This window comes from Zootoca vivipara, chromosome 3 (genome assembly GCF_963506605.1).
Source record: "Zootoca vivipara chromosome 3, rZooViv1.1, whole genome shotgun sequence".
Lineage (NCBI taxonomy): Eukaryota > Metazoa > Chordata > Lepidosauria > Squamata > Lacertidae > Zootoca > Zootoca vivipara.
Genome location: NC_083278.1, coordinates 76,732,120 through 76,753,189, shown reverse-complemented (window position 1 = coordinate 76,753,189; position 21,070 = coordinate 76,732,120). Strand labels below are relative to the sequence as shown.

Sequence of the window (21,070 nt, the reverse complement as noted above, 5' to 3'; positions counted from 1 at the left end):
GTTGGAAGGGACCAGAAGGGTCATCTAGTCCAACCTCCTGCAATGCAGGTATCTTTTGCCAAACATGGGGCCTGAACCCACAACCCTGAGATTAAAAGTTTCATGCTCTCCCAACTGAACTACCAAGGCAGATAAATTGTTTATTTCTCCATCAGCTAAAGAGTTTATTGTGTCACCATGCTGTCTTGTTCCACAAGAAAAGGAACCACCATATGTTCTATATAGAAGTCCAAATTATAGTTTGGATTTCATTTTTCCATTCAAGCATCCCATCCCTCAGGATGCACTTGACCTAGAGTTTCCCACAATTTGTCAGGGAAGGACACATTAAATTTTGATTAAAGTCAGTGGATTCCAAAAGTAATTGCATTTTAAATCACTTTCTCTAGCACCAAGATGAAAACTAGTAGCAAAAACATAAATATAACATCAATCAATTTTATGGGGGCACAACTTGAATGAAATGTTATTATGGTTTCACTCAGACTGAAGACAGATTTTGCCTCTAATGCTCAAATCAACTTTAAATAAGAACCGCTTGGAATGCATTCAGTGGAAATGACTTTTTTACCGTCTGATGAAATCAATGGTTTTAAATGAGCTTAACTATGACTGGATTCTTCCCCTTTAAGATCCAATTTAAATATATACAGTTGTATAAACAAATAGTACTTTAAAAGGGTTTCGTTTGCATTTTAAAAACAGTAATTCAAATGTAGATGCACCTTATATTTTAAAATGCCTCTCTTGTTTTATATTATTGAATGTATAGTAATATGTGGCATATTCTAGACAAAACACTGTTCCCAGGATCACTTGTGAAAATGATGTAGCACAGTGTAGCCAACAAGCTGCTCTCTAGACGAGGCATAGGCAAACTCAGCCCTCCAGATGTTTTGGGACTAAGGTAAGTGTGTATAGCATGGGGTTGTCAACCTGGTCTCTACTGCCCACTAATGGGCATTTCAGGTGGGCAGTAGGGGGGACCCAGGTGGCGCGGGGGACCCAGGTGGTGCTGTGGGTTAAACCACAGAGTCTAGGGCTTGCTGATCAGAAGGTCAGCGGTTCGAATCCCTGCAATGGGGTGAGCTCCTGTTGCTTAGTCCCAGCAGTTCGAAAGCACATCAAACTGCAAGTAGATAAATAGGGACCGCTCCGGCGGGAAGGTAAACGGCGTTTCCGTGCGCTGCTCTGGTTCGCCAGAAGCAGCTTTGTCATGCTGGCCACATGACCCGGAAGCTGTCTGCTGACAAACACCGGCTGCCTCGGCCTATAGAGCGAGATGAGCACCGCAACCCCAGAGTCGGACACGACTGGACCTGATGGTCAGGGGCCCCTTTACCGGGGGGTTCTACGGCACAAGCTGAATCCTCCTTCCATCGAGCACTGGTGGGCGGTAAGGAAATTTTACCATCAAGAAATATGCATTAGTGGGCGGTAGGTATAAAAAGGTTGACTACCCCTGGTGTATAGGGTTGCAGCCTTACTCCTTAGCAAGTGCCATATGATCTGTGATTTAGAGTTTTGATTTAGCTTTTTTAGAAAGTCGGTATTTTGTGCAGGATTTACAATCAGTGTTACAGATTTGGAATGTGAAGAGTAGAAATCAAGAAATGGTAGTGTTTAGATAATATTTGGGACATTGAAAGGAAAATACAGGCTGCAGCAGTTCTCCTGGGTGTAGCCCATGCTCACTAGCCAGACTAGGCTGGCTGAATGTAGCTCATTATGGAACAATAAGCAGTGGTCACCTCAAGAGGAATCCCCCAGCTCTGTCTAAAGCAGAGGTTACCAAGGTGGCAGGGAGGGGTGTGAGGTGACAGGAAGGAGCTTCGGGTTTTGGCAGGGTTTTCTAGGAAGAAAAAAGGAAGTCAGGCAGCACTCCAAGTGGGGCCTGGAAGGCCAGAACCATCTTGGCTGCTGGCTGGGAAGGCGGCAGCCCAGAAACTTGGGAGCATGGCTGGCTGCTCTGGACTCCAGCTGGCAGAAGCCATGAGAGAAGCAGAGAGAGAGAGAGAGAGACTCTTGAGATGACAATGTTGTAAGATCTGCAACTCCCTCCACGTACATGCAGGTTGTATATACAGTGGAACCTCGGTTTGTGAACACCTCGGTTTACGAATTTTTGGTTTACGAACGCCGCAGACCCGTCTGGAACGGATTAATCCACTTTCCATTACTTTCCATGGGAAAGTTTGCTTCAGTTTATGAACGCTTCAGTTTATGAACAGACTTCCGGAACCAATTGTGTTCACAAACCGAGGTTCCACTGTATATGAATAAGCCATATTATATCTCAAAGTCACTACAGTCTCTGCCGTGTCTTGATTCTCAATGGAAACACGACCCAGGGTGAGTGCCTGGAATCGCGTGGAAGCTTGTGCACTGCTCAAAAGAGATTGGGGGTTGGCGTAACAATAGGAAGTCTAAAGCTCTAATCTTGGCCCTACTAATCTGCAATGCAAAACATTTCTGGGTCTCGCACCCGATGGCCATGTATACACAATTTTCTAATCTTCAGGATTGTATGCACAGAATTCCATTATGAGTTTAGAGAATTTGGTCTTACACAATGCTTTTCCATGGAAGGCATGATAGCTTTCCATAAATTATTTGGCAATGGATAAATAATATAGCACTTTGAGCTCATTACGTGATGTTTGACGGGCACAGTATTCCTTTGCCATTCAGAAGAGAAAGTTGCCATTTCATAGGTAAGTCCCAAAGCTCTAAAGAGAGAGACAGGAACAAACACTTTCACCTTGATCTTTTTCCTGGTCCTGTGGGCATGAGCTGCAGCAATTATGCAAGCGCCAAATTTAAACATGAGTAACTTTGACACAGTTTGCTGCAAGCGGGGCTGGGGAGTCAGCGCCACCACTGTGCATGTAACAATGCACACACACGCATGGCTGCGTGAGGTCAGGCACAATGAGCAGCCGGGAAATTCCAGCACATTTGCTCAGGACATTTGGAGGTGACCAGCGACAAACCGCTTTGGGGGAAGGCTTTTATTTATAGCGAACAGCACTACTCTAAGTTCTGACAAATTAGAGAACTTGCCTGGACAAAGTAACAAATGACCCTGTCATGCATCTTCATGTAGATTGCCATGTGAGTGCTGGTTTTTGAAACTGAAAACTATGAATCCATGCATAGTTTGGTACTGTTGACTCCGTATCAAAGTAAGTGCACCTCGTGTGAGATTCCACATACTTTTGAATGTGATCTGCCAGTGAATTTTCTTGTGATTGTACTTACAGTTCATACCCTATTTATTGCAACTGAGTCTCCATTATAAAATGTACGTCAGTCTTCCATCCAGAGAGCAACGGGGTGGGGGGTGGGGGGTGGAGAAGAATGGCTATATTCAGTAAGCCTTTCTCTATCAAAGATTTGTATTCACAGATAGGCCCCACAGCTTTCTATTTAAACCCACAGCACTCTGCTGCTTGCTCTCTACAAAGAACCTCTCCGTGAGTAGAAGCAGCCTGCTGAGCCCAGTGCACTATGGGAAAGATCTGTCTAATTTGCAATGTCATTTCAATGGATAGTGTTGGACAATGTGAACAAAGCCCACTTGGCTGGAATCCGGCTAAACTAGAAGAAACCGAGTGAAGCTGAGTATTTTAAAATAAATTGTGGATATGGCTTACAAAAGTCAGACTTTTGCAACATTACAACTATACCGTCTAGAATAGTAACATTTATAACAATACATCCTGAAAGCATTTATGATGTTTATGAATGGAAGTGATTATGTTTTTATATTTGTTGGAAGCCGCCCAGAGTGGCTGGGGCACCCCAGTCAGATGGGTGGGGTACAAATATAATAATAATAATAATAATAATAATAATAATAATAATAATAATAATAATCACCATCACCATCACCATCATCATAATCATAATCATCTCTTTTTCTGATTAGGTTACTAACCAAGTGGGTATGGGAATGTTCTGGACACCGTTTTATCTTGCTTTAAGAAAAGGATCTGACAAAGTTCTCACTGTATCTTGATAAAATAGAAAGCTGAGCTGGATCCCCCCCCCCCCAAAAAATGCCATTCAACAAAGACAAATGCAAAGTTCTGCATTTCGGACAATAAAAAAAAAAAAGCACAGGTAGCAGACTTCAAAATAAGGAAAGTAATGAGAAAATGCACTGCGTAGAATGAGAACTTGCTCTAATGCAACATCAACAAACCTTCCTGCAAACAACTCGGAATACTCATTAAATAGCCAACATCTCCCTGCAAAATACAGATCCTCTGGGAGCACCCTTGGAAACTTAATGTGGAATTGTTGCACTTTGCTCACTGATATGGGGCAGCCACATGATGTCATCATCAAATGGTTGTCATATTGGATTTTCCCTGAGTTGCTTCCATCTGTTTTTAGACCACAGATAATCTGGGCCAGTCTCATTTTGAGCTGGGAAGACACATAAGTTTGGCTTCATCTCTGCATCAAGTTCAAAAGTATGGTTTTGCTCCAACCTCCCCAAAACCTAATAAGGGAGCATGATCTGCTGGAGTTTTAATGCTGTGAGCCCTACCATCTTATACTCAGCTTGTGTAAATGTGTAAATAAAATCATACATCACAACGATACCACCATCTCAGGTCATCTTCAAAACCTCTCACCACTCAGGAGAGAGGGATGCAGATAACAGAATGTAGTGATATTTCAGGGGCTGAGACCAATTACCATGCTTCTTCATTTCTTGATGTGAGCTCTTTGAATTGTGGCCAACCTCACATTTCCTCTGGTTTGTTCAATTACACACTTTTAATTGATTTAAATATTCCCCCACCCCCGTTTTATCAGCTTTATCAGGCCAAATTAATTTGCAGCCATAATCTGACAAGGAATGCTACTGTTCTCCAAGCTCAGGAGAGCAGAGTCACAGCAGGTAGTGAATGGAACATAAGTAGGGAAGCAGATACTGGAACTCAGTTTCCCACTCTGGTGTTGCGCTTGCATCATCAACACTAAGTCTTCTTAATTCCCTCTAATAGTTTCCAGAAGGCTTTTGTTTTGCCTTGCTACAAACAAAATACAGTGGACTCTGGCTGCGCTTGCCAAGAGCTCATTCATGCAATGGTAGGCTGGTGAGAAAACCGAAAATACACTTTTGATACTATAGGGATATAGTAAGGTGTATCTCCTTGCTACACCTGGCAGGTATATTGCTATATTTTTTATTAATAATTTATTATGATTTATATTATATTAATTATATTATTATTATATTAATAAACATTGCTCTGACTCTCTCACTTCCCAGCTACCAGCTTTCCTCCTACCCAGTGATTTTTTTTTAAAGAAAAAAGACTTCATAGTACTCACCATGAAGTAGTTACAGTAAGTGCTACACTTTTAACATTTGGGAAAAAAGGGTGCCAGTACTGCATACCCTTGAGCAGCCCAGAAAAAAAGCATTGCTCCTACTTCACATCACTCCATTTCTCGGCTCTCAGATTTTGTCTTTCTAACTACCCTCCAGCTGGGGGAGGGGCCTCCAGCTTTTTGTCCTCTGGCACAGATCCACTTCCTTTGTTCCCCTTAATGGCCCATCACTCAGGCTATCACCTGACCAGAAGCTATTCCAAGAATTAGAAGTGGGGCTCAGACATTAGAAGGGTCTCGGCATACAGCTTACTCCCCCCAAACTCACAACACTATAAACTTATATTCCAATACTATTTTTAAGTGTTATATTCCAGTACAAGTATCAAGAGTGAAAAATATATGTGCAAAACTCGGAAAGAATCAAGATTGCACTCAGGGGCGTTGTTAGCCGCTTTGGCACCTGGGGCGTCAAAGCGGAGGCACCCCACAGGGGCGGGGCACCGCTCCGCAGCGTAGTGATGGCACGCCCCTTGCACTCTCCCTCGACAGAGTCACAAGCGTCGCCTCGCTAGCCCACCCCTCAACTCCACCCAGGGAGAGTGCGTGGCAGCAGGAAGGGAGAGTGTGCGTCGGCCGAGGGAGCAAGCCGGTTCCGGCGACAACCTCGCTAGGCGCTGCAGGGGCTTGCTCAGCCAATGCGCGCTCTCCCTGCTGCAGCACGTGCTCTCTCTGGACGGAGGCAAGGGGCGGGCCAGCAAGGGGCGTGACGCCACCCACAAGCGTGACGCCACCGCGTGTGCATTTTGGGGCGGGGCGTGTGTTTTGGGGGCGGGGTGGGCAGCTGTGATGGTGCCCCTGGGATCGCGCCGCTCAGGGCGGCCTGCCCTCACCGCCCCTATCTTCCTACGCCCCTGATTGCACTGATTGTGCTTTGTTTGTTTACTTTTTCTCTGAAGTCTCCAGAGAAATTACAACTCATGGCTAAGTCATACCAGGCTCTAGACTGCACGAAGTCCCTTTTGGACTAAATAAAGAGGAAAGAAAGTAATTGAGTTACCTTTGATGTTAATGCAGATTCTTTTTAGAAATGCCGGTTAAATAAACAATTTCACTATTTGCAAATGGATATATGTTACCAAGATTTTCCATAGTATCCCTTTCTTCATGCAGTCATTTCCCATATATTTATATACTGCTTCCCTGGGCTTTCCCAATATATTCAACATTTTGATTGGGGGAAAGAGATTTAAATAAAGACTTCAGGGAAACATTAAAATGAGTTGTTTTGGACTAAAGCACTGTACAGCTGACTACCTCCTACACCCAGTGTTTTTATTCTGGGGGTACGCAGGGGTACGCATACCCCTAAGCATTTTGTGAATCTAAGTTTGGCCTCATTGAGGGGCAATATTTCAATATTAGTAAGAAAAATGAGAGTGCCCCTAAGCTTTTTTTAAAAAAAGAAAAAAAGCACTTCCTATATCTATATGAACTGGAAGGCAGAAGATACCCAAAGGAAATTTGTGGGTTGTCTCATCTCTCTCTCTCTCTCTCTCTCTCTCTCTATATATATATATAACTGACTGAAGAGAAAGCAGCAGCAGTAAGACATAGTGAAAAAGTAGTTTACCTTTGCAGTCGAAAGGCTAATAATGTGCTGGTCCTTTTCATTGGTGACAATCTCTGTGATGGTAAATAAATGTCCCATCAGCTTCCCCACTGGCTTAGTATTGATGTTAGGATGCCACAAACGAAGAATTTTATCATCTCCTGGAGAAAGGAATGGACCAGTGAGCCTGTTACCAGGGCTGCAGAACAACTCAATACTGGTAGAGTTATTAATATACTAGGATATCATCATCATCATCATCATCACCACAGACTGGTACATGATATGAGATTATTATCATTACCATATCATTTAGCAGTCTGTTGGGGGGGGGGAAGTGCTTACCGTGTTTCCCACATTTTAAGACACCGTCTTATATTAATTTTACTCAAGAAAATAAGCCTATGGCTTATTTTCGGGGGGTGTCTTTTTATTATTATTACTGTAAGTACCTCCTTACAACTAGTAAGAATTGTACACTGCTTTAAGAAAGCAGCACTACAAATGAAGGCAGGAAAGAGGAAAGGCTTTTCTCCCGCCCTGCTTTCTCCCTCCTTGGCTCCCCTCCTTCCGCCGCCTGTCACCCGCCGCCGCTCTCCTTCGGGCCATGCGGCCCCAGAACGTTTCGGCGGCGCGGCTCCTGCAGCTGCCTGTCACCCGCCGCCGCTCTCCTTCGGGCCATGCGGCCCCAGAACTTTTCGGCGGCGCGGCTCCTCCCGCCGCCTGTCACCCACCGCCGCTCTCCTTCGGGCCATGCGGCCCCAGAACGTTTCGGCGGCGCGGCTCCTCCCGCCGCCTGTCACCCACCGCCGCTCTCCTTCGGGCCATGCGGCCCCAGAACTTTTCGGCGGCGCGGCTCCTGCCGCTGCCTGTCACCCGCCGCCGCTCTCCTTCGGGCCATGCGGCCCCAGAACTTTTCGGCGGCGCGGCTCCTCCCGCCGCCTGTCACCCGCCGGCGCTCTCCTTCGGGCCATGCGGCCCCAGAACGTTTCTGCGGCGCGGCTCCTCCCGCCGCCTGTCACCCGCCGCCGCTCTCCTTCGGGCCATGCGGCCCCAGAACGTTTCGGCGGCGCGGCTCCTCCCGCCGCCTGTAACCCGCCGCCGCTCTCCTTCGGGCCATGCGGCCCCAGAACTTTTCGGCGGCGCGGCTCCTGCCGCTGCCTGTCACCCGCCGCCGCTCTCCTTCGGGCCATGCGGCCCCAGAACTTTTCGGCGGCGCGGCTCCTCCCGCCGCCTGTCACCCGCCGGCGCTCTCCTTCGGGCCATGCGGCCCCAGAACGTTTCTGCGGCGCGGCTCCTCCCGCCGCCTGTCACCCGCCGCCGCTCTCCTTCGGGCCATGCGGCCCCAGAACTTTTCGGCGGCCCGGCTCCTGCTGCTGCCTGTCACCCGCCGCCGCTCTCCTTCGGGCCATGCGGCCCCAGAACGTTTCGACGGCGCGGCTCCTCCCGCCGCCTGTCACCCGCCGCCGCTCGCCTTCGGGCCATGCGGCCCCAGAACGTTTCCGCGGCGCGGCTCCTCCCGCCGCCTGTCACCCGCCGGCGCTCTCCTTCAGGCCATGCGGCCCCAGAACTTTTCGGCGGCGCGGCTCCTGCCGCTGCCTGTCACCCGCCGCCGCTCTGCTTCGGGCCATGCGGCCCCACAACATTCCGGTGGCGCGGAAGGGGCCAGCAGGGCTCCCGACGCCGAGGGGTTTTCCTGTCCGGGCGCTCGGCCCAAGTGGAAAAAAAGTCCTGGGAAGAGCGGAAAGGCTCCCAGCGTGGCTCACCTGGTGACGCGCTCAATTCATGGTTTCAAGCCTCTCGAGGCTCTAAAGGAAAGCAAGAAGGTACGTCTTATTTTCGGGGTATGTCTTATATTTCGCGAATGCATTAAAACCCTGCCATGGCTTACTTTATGACTACGTATTAAAAAAGGGGAAACACGGTACACTTGTATGGTTATTGTTTTTTCTATGCCTCTCAAACCAACATGATGCCATTTTAAGATGTAATCTCCATTTTGGAGGGTGGGAAAGCTATTTGTCTGAGTTAGTTTGCGCTATTAGCCTGTCAGAAGCAAATTTGTGGGATTTGTATTACTTTCTTCTGTAGTTGCATGTAATACTGTGTTGATATTGCAAGTACCACATGGGACTTCTTAGCTAACTGGTCTAATGGAGAATTCTGTTTCCTCTCTATGTCCTTATTCCTGCTTAGATAACTGTATATTAAGCACCTTTGTAGTAGGTGTTACGTGTCTGACCAGTCACAGATTGTGCAGTGCTACTCTGGGTGGTTTTCTTCTAAATATTATGCAGAGTTAGTTGTTGGCCTCCATCGCTCTCGAGGGACAATGGAAGAGTGCACCACTGAGGGTTAAGTAAAACTGTTGGAGAGTTACAGTGCCAGCTGGCACTGTAACTGCCAAGACTGATACAGGAGAGACATATCTTATTGCAGCTGGGGCAAATGAAGGCACCCAGTTTCACTGTTACGGATGCACCATAGAATTTCTTCTCTCTGGGCTGCTCCCAGAAGTCATTCCTCCTGTGGCCATTGATGTGGATACACAACCTGACTGTCTCCAGGCAGTGTGGTCATCTGCAAGGAATTCCCACGGCATGGTTAATATTTCACGGTTCATTTCACGTTTGCAGACATCTTTATAGCACAGAGTTGGTCTGCCAACAGGCATGGTGCCTCAAGCCAACTCCCCATGAAGCACATTCTTGGGGATCCTGCCATCTGCCACTCTGTGTACATGTCCAAGCTAGCATAGACATCTCTGAGACATAAGTGCAAACATACTGGGGATGTGAGCCTGGAAGAGCACCTCTTTGAGACTCTGTCCTGCCATGTGCTGCCCAAAATCTTCATGATGCAGCACATATGGAAGGCATTGAGGCATTGCTCCTGGCGGGTAGTGAGTCGTTGCCTACAGCGTGCTCAGCACAAAAGCCTGGTAGATCTTCATCTTGCATCACATTCCTCCATACCCTTTTGGAAAGATGAGCCATTGCCTTTGCTACCTTGCCAATATGCTTGCCAGCTCAGTGTCAATGGAAGTTGCTGGTTATGCTACACCCCAGGTAGACAAAATCATCTACCACCTCAAGCGTGTGGTCACCCATGCTGATGTGTGGAGTGCTGGCAATATCCTGATCCAAGATGTTGGTTCTTCATCAGGCTGATGGTGAGGCCAAACTCCATGCAGGCTTGGGCAAAGCAGTTGATGAGTCTCTGTAGAGCTTCCTTGGAGTGTGCTGTCAAGGCTGCGTCATCTGCAAACAACATCTCTTGGATAAGAGCCCACTGCATGTTTGTCTTGGCGTGGAGACATCAGGTGGAACAGACCCCTCTAGCTCCTTGAACGGAAGCACACACCATCTTCAGTCGAACTGAAGGCATATGAGAGCAATAGGGAGAAGACTATCCCAAAGAGACCCACTGAAATTAGGGTTAGGGTCCATTAATTTCAGTGGGCCTTCTCTGAGTAAAACTTAGTTGACTACCACCCTGTGACACTGGAGTCTCTATTCTTCATGTTTCATGTAGATCTGGTGATCCTACTCCCATGCATATGATTCCTTTGAACTTAACAAGAATCCTCCCATCTCTTTTAGTGGGAGCAATTCTCTTCTTTCTGTATTCTGCTACCCTGGTAGTAACTGCAGAGGTTTTAAGAAACCATGCTCTGTTCCTGTGTTCCTGACACCTTATCACAGTTGTCAGCCTGTGGACTGATTGAGCCTCTGTTGAAAAAGTAGACACATCTGGAAAGCAGGTAACCAAAGAATGTATAAATTGCTCAAACTAATACTTTGTGACTAGCTATTTTAGACAGGGGTTTACAGAAATGTTTCAGTAATGCAATTTTAAAATGATTTATTTAGCACCTGGATAGGCTCTGGTTTCAGCATGTTTGCCTGTGTTAGCCTTTATGGCAAGGGGCTGTGCTTCATTTCCCAGCCTTGTGTTTGGGGAGCCAATTACAATACATGTACTTGAAAAAGAAATACTGCTGTCAGTCTTTACAGATGCATAAAATCAAGAGGGTCTAGCATAATGCTAGTTTCCCCCCAACAATTCATTTCCATTACTGTCCCTAGGGTAAGGAAGCTGCCACCATGTTTTGAAGAATAAACTGAGAAATGCTTATATCAGCCTTTCTCAACCTGGTGCCCTCCAGAGGTTTTTTGGACTCCAACTCCCATCAGCCCCAGCTAGCATGGTCAATAGTCAGAGATGATGGTGGCTGTAGGTCAAAGCATGGGGAAGGCACAAAGTTTAAAATGTTGCTTTGTATCACTATTATGTCTCCGTGACTAGGCATAAGACTGCACTCAAATTCCATTGAAACTTCTTCTTTGAGTTTCAAGAATAAAGCTCTGTTATTTCTTGTGCATCTTTCATCTAAAATGTCAGCCCAGCAGGGATGTTTTTTTGGTGGTGTTGATGATGACACATGGAAGCAGCTGTCCCTCAAACAGAGAACAGTGTGATGATCAGGTGTGGGTAGGTGCGAATGGAAAAAATCATAAGCAATTACATAGTTCCCTGTATTTGTCAAAAAGCAGCATGTGCTATAGAATTGGCTCAGAGAAAGTGTTAGGCAGACTTTGGGCTGTGTAACAATGTATAAAAAGGATTTGAAGGGAGGCAGACCTCTGCAGCATTCATTAAATTTATGACTTCTAAGAATTATGTTGACATGAATGATGAGCAATAAAAGAATACACTCTCCAACCTTCTCCCAATACTTCTGAACAAAATGATGAAAAGACAGTTTCATCAGCAAAGATTTACTGAGTTATAACTCACCGTTTATCAAATGATTTAAAGCGATATTATTCCACTGACAGGCAAGACTTGACAACACTTTATTAGAACGGTACGGTTACAGCCATGGACATCCTAGCAATTAATGCTAAGAATAAATTGCTTTTAGTCCCAAGTATTAGTAATTAGGAGCAGCTGACTCATTTCTTTAATAAGTTCTTGTTTTAGTTGCATGATCAATGCATTCAGCAAATGTTTGTGTAATTCAGTAAAAACTATTGCTAGGATGTCAATTTTTATTTTACAGGGAATAAAATGTTGACTATTTCAGCCACATACTCTCTCTTAATCAATAAGAGGATATTGGTAACCTAACTGTCTATATTTAGCATCAGGCATTTTTATTTTTCTCTGTTGGTTGAGCTACATAGAGTAGTGTTATAGCTGGACCCAAATGTGCTCTGTTTTAGACATACCATATTGCCCTGAATATAAGCCTACCCCCCCCCCCAATTCTGACCATGAAAAGTTAAAGTCCGGCTTATATTTGCAGTATGCAGCCAGGAACGCAGGGCAAACAGTGCCCACGCATAGTCCCCCATCCTTTCCCCCAAGGCCAGGAAGGGAGAGAGCGAGGAAAGGGAATGACCGCTGGCTATGCAGGAGGAGCGAGGAATGGACTGGCTTATATTCGGGGATTTTTTTTATTCCCCCCCCCCTCCAATTTTAAAGGTGCAGCTTATATTCAGGCCAATACGGTATTTATTGTCAATTATTCCACATACTCACTGCTGTTCAACAAACACTGCTGATCTGAACAACTGGAGGGCTCATTGTGATGCTGAATACTAACCTAGCAAAGCCTAGGTGATCCACCTGCAATTTGAGATGATTATTTCACTTTCTCTATAACAAACCTATGTCATCCCAGGCATGAAACATGGCAGACAACTAGGAGAAACACCAACAGTCTGAAATGATACTATATAGGAAGACTCTGTATGTCTACCGTCTGCTTCTCCTTCACATTAGATTTGGTGCTTAGCAAGAATATGGCAGGATTGCCTTGATGCTGCTACTTCATCCAGAGACTTTCAACTGACGTAAATTGCTGCTGCTACATCATTGTCAGGATGGAGCACAGGAAGACAGGAAGTAGCCTTATACCGAGTCAGGCGTTAGTCAGGCAACGTGAGAACAGGACTTTACTGTGGTGGCTCCGCACTTGTGGAATGTTCTCCCCAAGGAGGCTCACCAAGTGCCTTTGTTGCCTATCTTTAGGTGCCAAGCAAAAACATTCCTCTTCTCCCTGGCCTTTGGCTGCTTAAGCAATCTGTGGCCTTTTAACCTGTGGGAGGTATTGTTTTTGTTTGTTGTTATAGTATGCATATTTGTTTTTGTTTTATATTGTGAACCCCCTGTGATCTTTGGATGAGGGCATTATAGAAATAACAACATTAAAAAATTCCTTCCAGTAGCACCTTAGAGACCAAGTAAGTTTGTTATTGGTATGAGCTTTCGTGTGCATGCATGGTATCTGAAGAATTGTGCATGCACATGAAAGCTCATACCAATGACAAACTTAGTTGGTCTCTAAGGTGCTACTGGAAGGAATTTTTTTATTTTGTTTCGACTACGGCAGACCAACACGGCTACCTACCTGTAAATAATAATAACAATGAGAATGATTTTTTGTAGGCAGCAGCAATAACATTGCAATTATTTTGCAACTGAGAAATTTTGGAAACGATCACCAAGACTTATTTAGTAGATTGAAGGCATTTTTACCTACCCCCAGTAACAACAATATTGGCTTTTCCACAGTATGTGAAAGCGTTAACTCCCCTTGGTACTGAGAACTCCCTGACAGGCCTGCAATGACAAGAAAACATTTGATCAAATAAGGCTATAAAGTCTTATGCAATGATGGTAGCCATTAGCCAAAGCAGTACATAATTGTCCACTTTTTTGTTCCCAAAACATCACCAAGGAGCCCTCAGAGCCCAGGATCAGACCCTTACTCTAGGAGGTTCTGCCTGGTGAGTCCTCAACTACTCAGGGAGGAAAGGACTCTCCCCCTGTAAATTCTGTCTGCTATCTCTGGGCTCGCCACCAAGGCTGGAAGCTCAGGCATCCTTCCACACCTAACTCTTTCTCTTTCTCACAGTTCTTTATCTCTATAAAGGTAAAGGGACCCCTGACTGTTAAGTCCAGTCACGAATGACTCTGGGGTTGCGGCACTCACCTCGCTTTAATGGCAAACCAGAGCAGCGCATGGAAACACCATATAAATAAGTATTCTGCTCTGGTGGCTTTGCTGGGGCAGAGGTTCTGCCCTTCTTTGCCCCTTTATTTCTCTCTCGTGCAATATTAATAAGAAGCTGGAAGGGCCATAGCTCAGTGGTACAATCCCCAGCACCTCCAGGTAGGGCTGGGAGAGAACCCTGCCTGGAACCCTGGAGAGCCACGGCCAATTAGGGCAGACAGTACTGTACTGAGTTAGATCAACCAATGGCTTGTCTTGGTATTTGGCAACTTCCTATAGTCCTATGTAGTGGGAACAAACCCTTTTTTTTTGTATTTGACTCTACATTGTCTGTGTGTGTGTGTGTGTGTGTGTGTGTGTAAAACTTTATAATGTTATGGTATTCATTGTGTGTTTGAATATTTGGGGGGGATGTTAGTTAATGCTGATGTTTGCTTTTTTCTGAAAATTACCTATTTGTTAATACTTTATGTTGTTGTTGTTTAGTCATTTAGTCATGTTCGACTCTTCGTGACCCCTTATACCCAGAACAATGAAATTTCATGTCACCTCTATGGTGTAGAAGAAAGAAACCAACATTTCAGACTAATAGTGTGTCCTAATTTGCAAGATAGTTGTATGAAAGATCACTTTGGTAGGCTTTACATAACTAATTTTGATTTCATTAAAAAAAACCCACAGCTCATATAACTCACAATTCCTTTGAAGTTTTCAATTTGACTTAACCCATACTTGTGCCTATCTGTATGAAAATAATATATAGTACAATAGGGACTTACATGTTGTCTTCGAGTCTTCTCAGGTCATCCAAAACCAAAGAATGAACACTGTCCAAAGAACAGGATCCAAAACAATTCAAGGCTGGAATGTATTTGACTTTCACAACCCAGTCCTCATGTAGCTTGCGTCTGATGCTGGAGATGATAAAACAAAATACTAATTCAAAAATCTATATATATAAGAAATTGAGCTCAGATGGAATATAAATTATAATCTCTATACCAAGTGAATTTGAAATGGAATTTTTTCCCCTTCATGGTTTGCTCTAGCCATATCCCACTGATGTCAAGGACAACCTGGTCCATTGTTCTATACAATATTTTCTTTTGTGTCAAGAAGTGTGGAAACTTCTCATCATGGGCTGTCTTTAAAAACAATAACTTTCAGTCTCAATAAAGAGAATTGTCAAAGTATCTGGACTTACCTTTTGAATTTCTTAGAATCAATAACCATAACCTGTGCTTTCTTTTTAGCTTTAGATTGCTTTAGTCCGAAGTCATCGCTGGTCATGGTATACATGTTTACGTATCCCCCGTCATCCCCCAGTAAGATGTCATCCTTCACTAGTAGTTCTGCTGGTCGCTGAACGGCACAAACACAAATAACACAGTGCTCCACGGGTTTGATGATAAAACAATTGTCCTATGAAATGAAGCAGATTGTCGATTAGATGTTTTGGGATTTATTCTATTAATCCACCAATAAGAATTCTTGGCTTAAAATCAAAGATGCTATTCAGAAAATTATGTGAGAAGATAGTTTGAAAGCCCTGGCTGCAACCTGTGAAATATATATACTAGCTTGTCAAATATGCCTAAGTAGTACACAAACCTTTTCAAACAGGTTCATTTTCTGCCATTCTGTCAAAAGCAATTGACATTCCTTAATTAACGCTTCATAATTATTTTTGTAGAGTTCCTGAAGGTCTTGTGTTAATTCTATAAGTAATGCACTGGTTTAGTAGACCAACGGAAATAAAAATGATCACTTTCTTCCCCCATCCCTCCTTTCCGGTATCTATTCTTATCATTTCTGTTTTTGCTTTATTTTCTTTATATGCAGCCCACTTCCACATTCGTTTCTCTGGTGCTGTTGAAGACTGCATAGATTTTCTCTGCATAGGTATCATCTGCATAGAGCTTTATTTTTTGCTGTTTTATTTATTTGGATCCCTTTAATCTCTTGATTCTCCTTTATCTCAGCAGCTAGTGGCTCAATGGTGGAAACAAATAATAAAGGGGACAGAGGATGTGCTTGCCTTGTCTCTTGAAATAAATATACTTGATAATATGCCATTCACAAAAACGTCTGCTTTACGATCAGTGCAAGTAGTTTGTACCTCCTGCTAAAAACAACAACTGAGAACTGTAGTTCTATAAGGGGGACACTAGGAACCTGTCAGGAGAATTCTCAGCAACATCAACAAAGTGTGTGTGTGTGTGTGTGTGTGTGTGTGTGTGTGTGAGAGAGAGAGAGAGAGAGAGAGAGAGAGAGAGAGAGAGAGAGAGAGAGAGAGAGAGGAAGTGAAGTGCTGTAGCACAGTGGTAGAGCAGAGGCTTTGGGTACCTGTCTGTGACCAACAGAAGCTGTGACCAACAGAAGCTGGACCATTTAAAACAATGAAATGGTAAGGAAGAACTATCCTCACCCCCAGTGCTGTAGTCCCAATCTAGTCCCCTGTTGCTACTTTTAACAATAACACCCCCACAAAAGAGTTACCAGACTATCCAATAACAGATTTCCCATGTCAAGTCTATTTTTGTCCTAAGTGGACAGAGAAGCTACAGCTCTCGTGCCCAGGCTTATATCCCTTCATGACCTAATACAGGAGTCAGCAACCTTTTCCAGCCGTGGGCCGGTCCACCATCCCTCAGACCATGTGGTGGGCCAGACTATATATTGCGGGGGAGGGGGGGAAATAAATGAATTCCTATGCCCCACAAACAACCCAGAGATGCATTTTAAATAAAAGCACACATTCTACTCATGTTAAAACATGCTGATTCCTGGACCGTCCGCAGGCTGCATTGAGAAGGCGATTGGGCCGCATCCGACCCATGGGCCTTAGGTTGCCTACCCCTGATCTAATAGGATATTTGCTGCATGTAGGAACTGAGTCCAGTCTCCATTCTCCATACAGCTGCTTACTAGCTACAATGCTTCAGTATGAGGTATGCTAACAAGAATGCAGAATAGTTGAATTAAACTGCAGCACAACACACACACACAAAAAACATTCTTTGGATTTTTGTTTTGTCCCCCTACCCCAAAAACACATATGCACATACACACACACTTGCATGACTCAGTATCTTACTATGGCAGTGCCCGGTGTTTTATAATCCCAGATGATAATGGTTCTTTCCGTCACAGCAACAACACGCTTGAGCTGACTCAGGTAATCACATCCAGTGATCCAGGAGGTGTCCTGATTAAAGAGAAATGTTGGCAGAATCAATAATTCAAGGGATATTTGCAGTCCAAGTATCAACTACAGCTGTAAAAGTTGAGTTTGCCAGAATTTGGTGATAAAGTCGTGTTTATGGAATTACAAATATTATGCCAGTGGAATAAAGATGTGGAAGTATTTTAATAATTTGTAATATAACTTTTATAATCGATTACATGTGCACCCTAGCATTTCAATATCCCTAGAATCAAGCTGAAATTGAAATGTTGAATGTTTCAGACATTTTGTAGTCGCTTGCATCTGATTATGATGGAAACCCTTTAACATTTCTGCTCTTCAACACAGCTATAAATTAATTTCATACCTAATTTCATATCACAAAGATATATTGCCCTGTGCTCTTCTATTTGTATAGAGCAATTTGATACACTAATGGCTTTTAAATTAAATTTAAGAGGCTATAGCTGTCAAAATTATTGCAGAGCCTCAAGTTCTGTTTACAGCCTGTGATGATTATGAACCAGATCTAACCACGTTAAAAGAGAATCAGTTGCAATGGCAGCATTATATAATTTGTGTCCAAATGAGTACAGCAAGGAACCGGCAGGCCTGCTATGGGGAAAATGTTTGTATTAAGAACATAGTTCAAGTAATATGATCACCTGGGGAATGCAGTCAGAAGAGAAAATTATGCTGCCTTATAATCAAGAGCAGGGAAGAGAAGTTATCCTAATGGATCGATTTATTACTCACTGTTGTGCCAGCAGCAGCTGTTGGACATTAAATACAATGATCTCTAACTAGCAAGCTCAACTCTCTTCAACCAACCTGGCAGCAGTTAGTCCCCAGATAAATGATGCACTTAATCTGAAGGAACCTCTCTGTGTCTTCAGATGCCTATTAACTCCAAACAGGATTAGCGGTACAGCATCAAAAGTTTGTGATAGTTTAGATGGGTTTTGTGAACCAAAATGGCAAAAAGGTGTTCCAAAAGGGAATGTGCAGTGCAATCTTCATTGTAGCGATGGGGAAAATCTATACGGTGAATGAATGGATGATGTGAAGGTGGACTCCCTTTGTAGTAGTGGGAATAGCCCTGACACAATATGGCAACTACATTATAGTAATGTGTACATTTCAGTTAAGTTTGGTTTCTCAGCATCTTGGTAACAAAAAAGAAACACAGCTGCATAACTCATACTACTGTATTTAAAATGAGATATCCGGTAACTTTGTTTGTATGTGTGTGAATGCACAGATCTGTATTATTTTCCTCTATATAAAAAAGCAGAGTCTTTACTTGGTAGTCTTTGAACAAGTCACTTGCATGTTTACTCAGAATTGTTCAGCGGACTTACTCCCAAGGAAGTATATATAACATTGCAGCCACACTTTCCTAAACTGCCAGAAGTTGTTGTCAGAATACAATCAAGCTTTCTTAGCTTTGAAGAAATGTGGCCAGTGCTCTGTCCCAGCTCTTTTTTGTAAATTAAAGATGGATGAGTAACTACCAAAGTAATCTTATTGCCACTATTTCCAACTCAAAAATTAGGTTTGATTTCAGTGGAGGTGAATTACACCAGCTTTTTAATGCATCTTTTGATCTAAATATGTAAGATAAGCATACAATAGTATTTTCATACTCAAATGGGAAATAATGAAGCTGTCAAACCCAGCGTGCTTCACAATGCAAAATTATCTGGGAGCTTCAAATACAAACATCTACTTGTTTCACTTCACTGATGTCTAATTCTTAATTGATTTTTTGAGAAAAAGAGTAAACTCACAGGAATGCTTGTGCTTGTCAGGATCCTCATCTGGAAAATCAAGGGAAAAAATCATGGAAGTAAGTGAGATGCAGTTGCAAGAAAAATAATACTATTTAAACTCAGGTTGGTGGCAACCAGGTAAACATTTCAAGAACCAGGTAAGGAAGTGTGAGATGCTGTCACAGTTCTCCCTGCTCTGCTTTCAGAATACATGTGTGGCTAGAGCCTGTTTGTGACAAAATCAAAACCACACAGAGCACACAAATACATTGTTTTGCGTGTTCAGACCCAGAAATGCCCCCCCCATAAATTCACACTTGACTCAAATTTTGGTTTGGTTTTCGGCAGAATTTAGGCCACAACTTTATTGATTGCAGAGGTCAGCCAAGGGTGAACCCCTGGATAGGCGGAAAGCCGGGAACAGGCTATGTCCGCTACCCAGATGTCCCCCTACCAAGTAAAGAATAATGATGATAATGTTAACAGTGCCTCTTGTTTCAATTGGGTTTAAACTGCAAAGAGAAACCTCCCATTTGTCAGAATGCTCATTCACAGTCATAGAATCAGAGTTGGAAGGGACCCTGGGTATCTTCTAGTCCAACCTGAATATGCAGCTGCCTCACACGGAGATCAAACTTGCAACCTTGGCATTATCAGCATCACGCTCCAACCAACTGAGCTATTAGTCAAGTGGTTTATTCCGATGTGGGACACTCATACCCTATTCATTCTCACAACAGCAGGGACTGTTATATCAATGTGACGCAAAATTTCCGTGCAGAGCTTTCAGAAAGTAAGGTAATATTTTTTTGAGCTTTGGAAATGAAATGGAAGTACTGATGTCAATGTGACATCAGTGGAAAATCTTAGGTAGCAGCTGCGAGCTCTCGGGGGGGGGATTATTTTTTTAGAGCAGTTCTTCGTAAAACTGTGAAAGAGATATAATGTACAGGAATACTGGATAGGTTTTCTCCCACATTCCTTCAGTAGTTCCCAAACGTCTCAGACTTGCTTTAGTATTTAATCACCCGCAAGGATCTTTTATTATCTTGTACATGCCTATGATGCTTCGTATTGTGTCCTAATTAAATTGAAACCCTGCGTGTGTTCTGCTGCTTGGAAACATTGCCGCACAGTCACGACATTTCATAGGCTACTTGCACGAGAGCTACAGAAGTAGAGAGGTAACAAACAGCACATATCCTCATCTTTGTGCCTTCTGCCAGGGTGGTTTACTGCTGCATTTAAACAAAGGATGTTGCATCCTTGGGAGATTTATTAGCATGGCTTTTCTTCCCTCTCTCTAGAGATGTTATCAACATCTTGCTTAAACAGGTTACAAAAAAAGGAGAAGGATGAAACACAAGTGGTAACTGCCAACATTTTACAGAATTATTTTGAGACATGGGTTTTCACCAGCTTGCCGATATGTACATAATCTCATGACCTCCACACACAATTCATGCACGGTCGTACTGATTCCCATGTTTGTACATTCGTGTACTCTAATATTCTGTTTTAGGAAAATGGGAAGCTTCCACTGGTGGTCCCCATTGGGAAGGCAGGGAGGCCACCAGTGGGTGGTGCCTAAGCCCATGATGGGCAGATGTGGAGCCAACCAATCCTGCTTTTGCCCACATTCTCCTCCCTTCTGAGTTCTGCAAGGGCAAAACTGAGACCCAAAAGGAAGAAGGCGGCAGGCATTGCCACACATGGACAGGTTATAAACAAAAAGGCAGGCAGGTGGGGGCTGTCTGCGGGCAGAATGAGGATGGTGGGGCAGTGCCCTATTTGCCCCAATGGACCAGCCTCCCACAGAAGCTGCCTAGATCATTGGTCTACCTAGCTCACTACTGCCAGCAAAGAATTGCCCCTGCATTTCTGACACAGATTTTTCTTCTAGGTCTTCCTGGGAGCAGGGTAAGGAGCATGTATGTAGAACTGCCATGTTTTACATTCTTAGCAGTTTCCATCACATACTTTGGAAAAAATTCTGGTTACATTGTTGTTGTAAATTCCATTAGTTTCTTATGTCATCCCAGCAGGTCCCTCCACAAATATGTGAGGCTGGAGTTGGGTGTCCCTTGTCAAAGCCCTTTTCCAAAATGCCCAGCTGCAGGCTT

The 21,070-nt window shown here is 44.0% G+C and overlaps 1 protein-coding gene across 1 annotated transcript in view; it reads right to left on the bottom strand.

Annotated features, from left to right (window-relative positions):
• Positions 1-21,070, bottom strand: part of WDR64 (WD repeat domain 64) — a 62,780-nt gene that overhangs the window by 32,989 nt on the left and 8,721 nt on the right. The window contains exons 5-10 of the mRNA XM_035110526.2: positions 18,966-18,995; positions 17,086-17,196; positions 15,193-15,410; positions 14,768-14,902; positions 13,515-13,594; positions 6,986-7,125 (exon numbers count right to left, since the gene is read on the bottom strand). Coding sequence (XP_034966417.1) covers positions 6,986-7,125; positions 13,515-13,594; positions 14,768-14,902; positions 15,193-15,410; positions 17,086-17,196; positions 18,966-18,995 — 714 coding nt within the window. The remainder of the gene's footprint in view (positions 1-6,985; positions 7,126-13,514; positions 13,595-14,767; positions 14,903-15,192; positions 15,411-17,085; positions 17,197-18,965; positions 18,996-21,070) is intronic.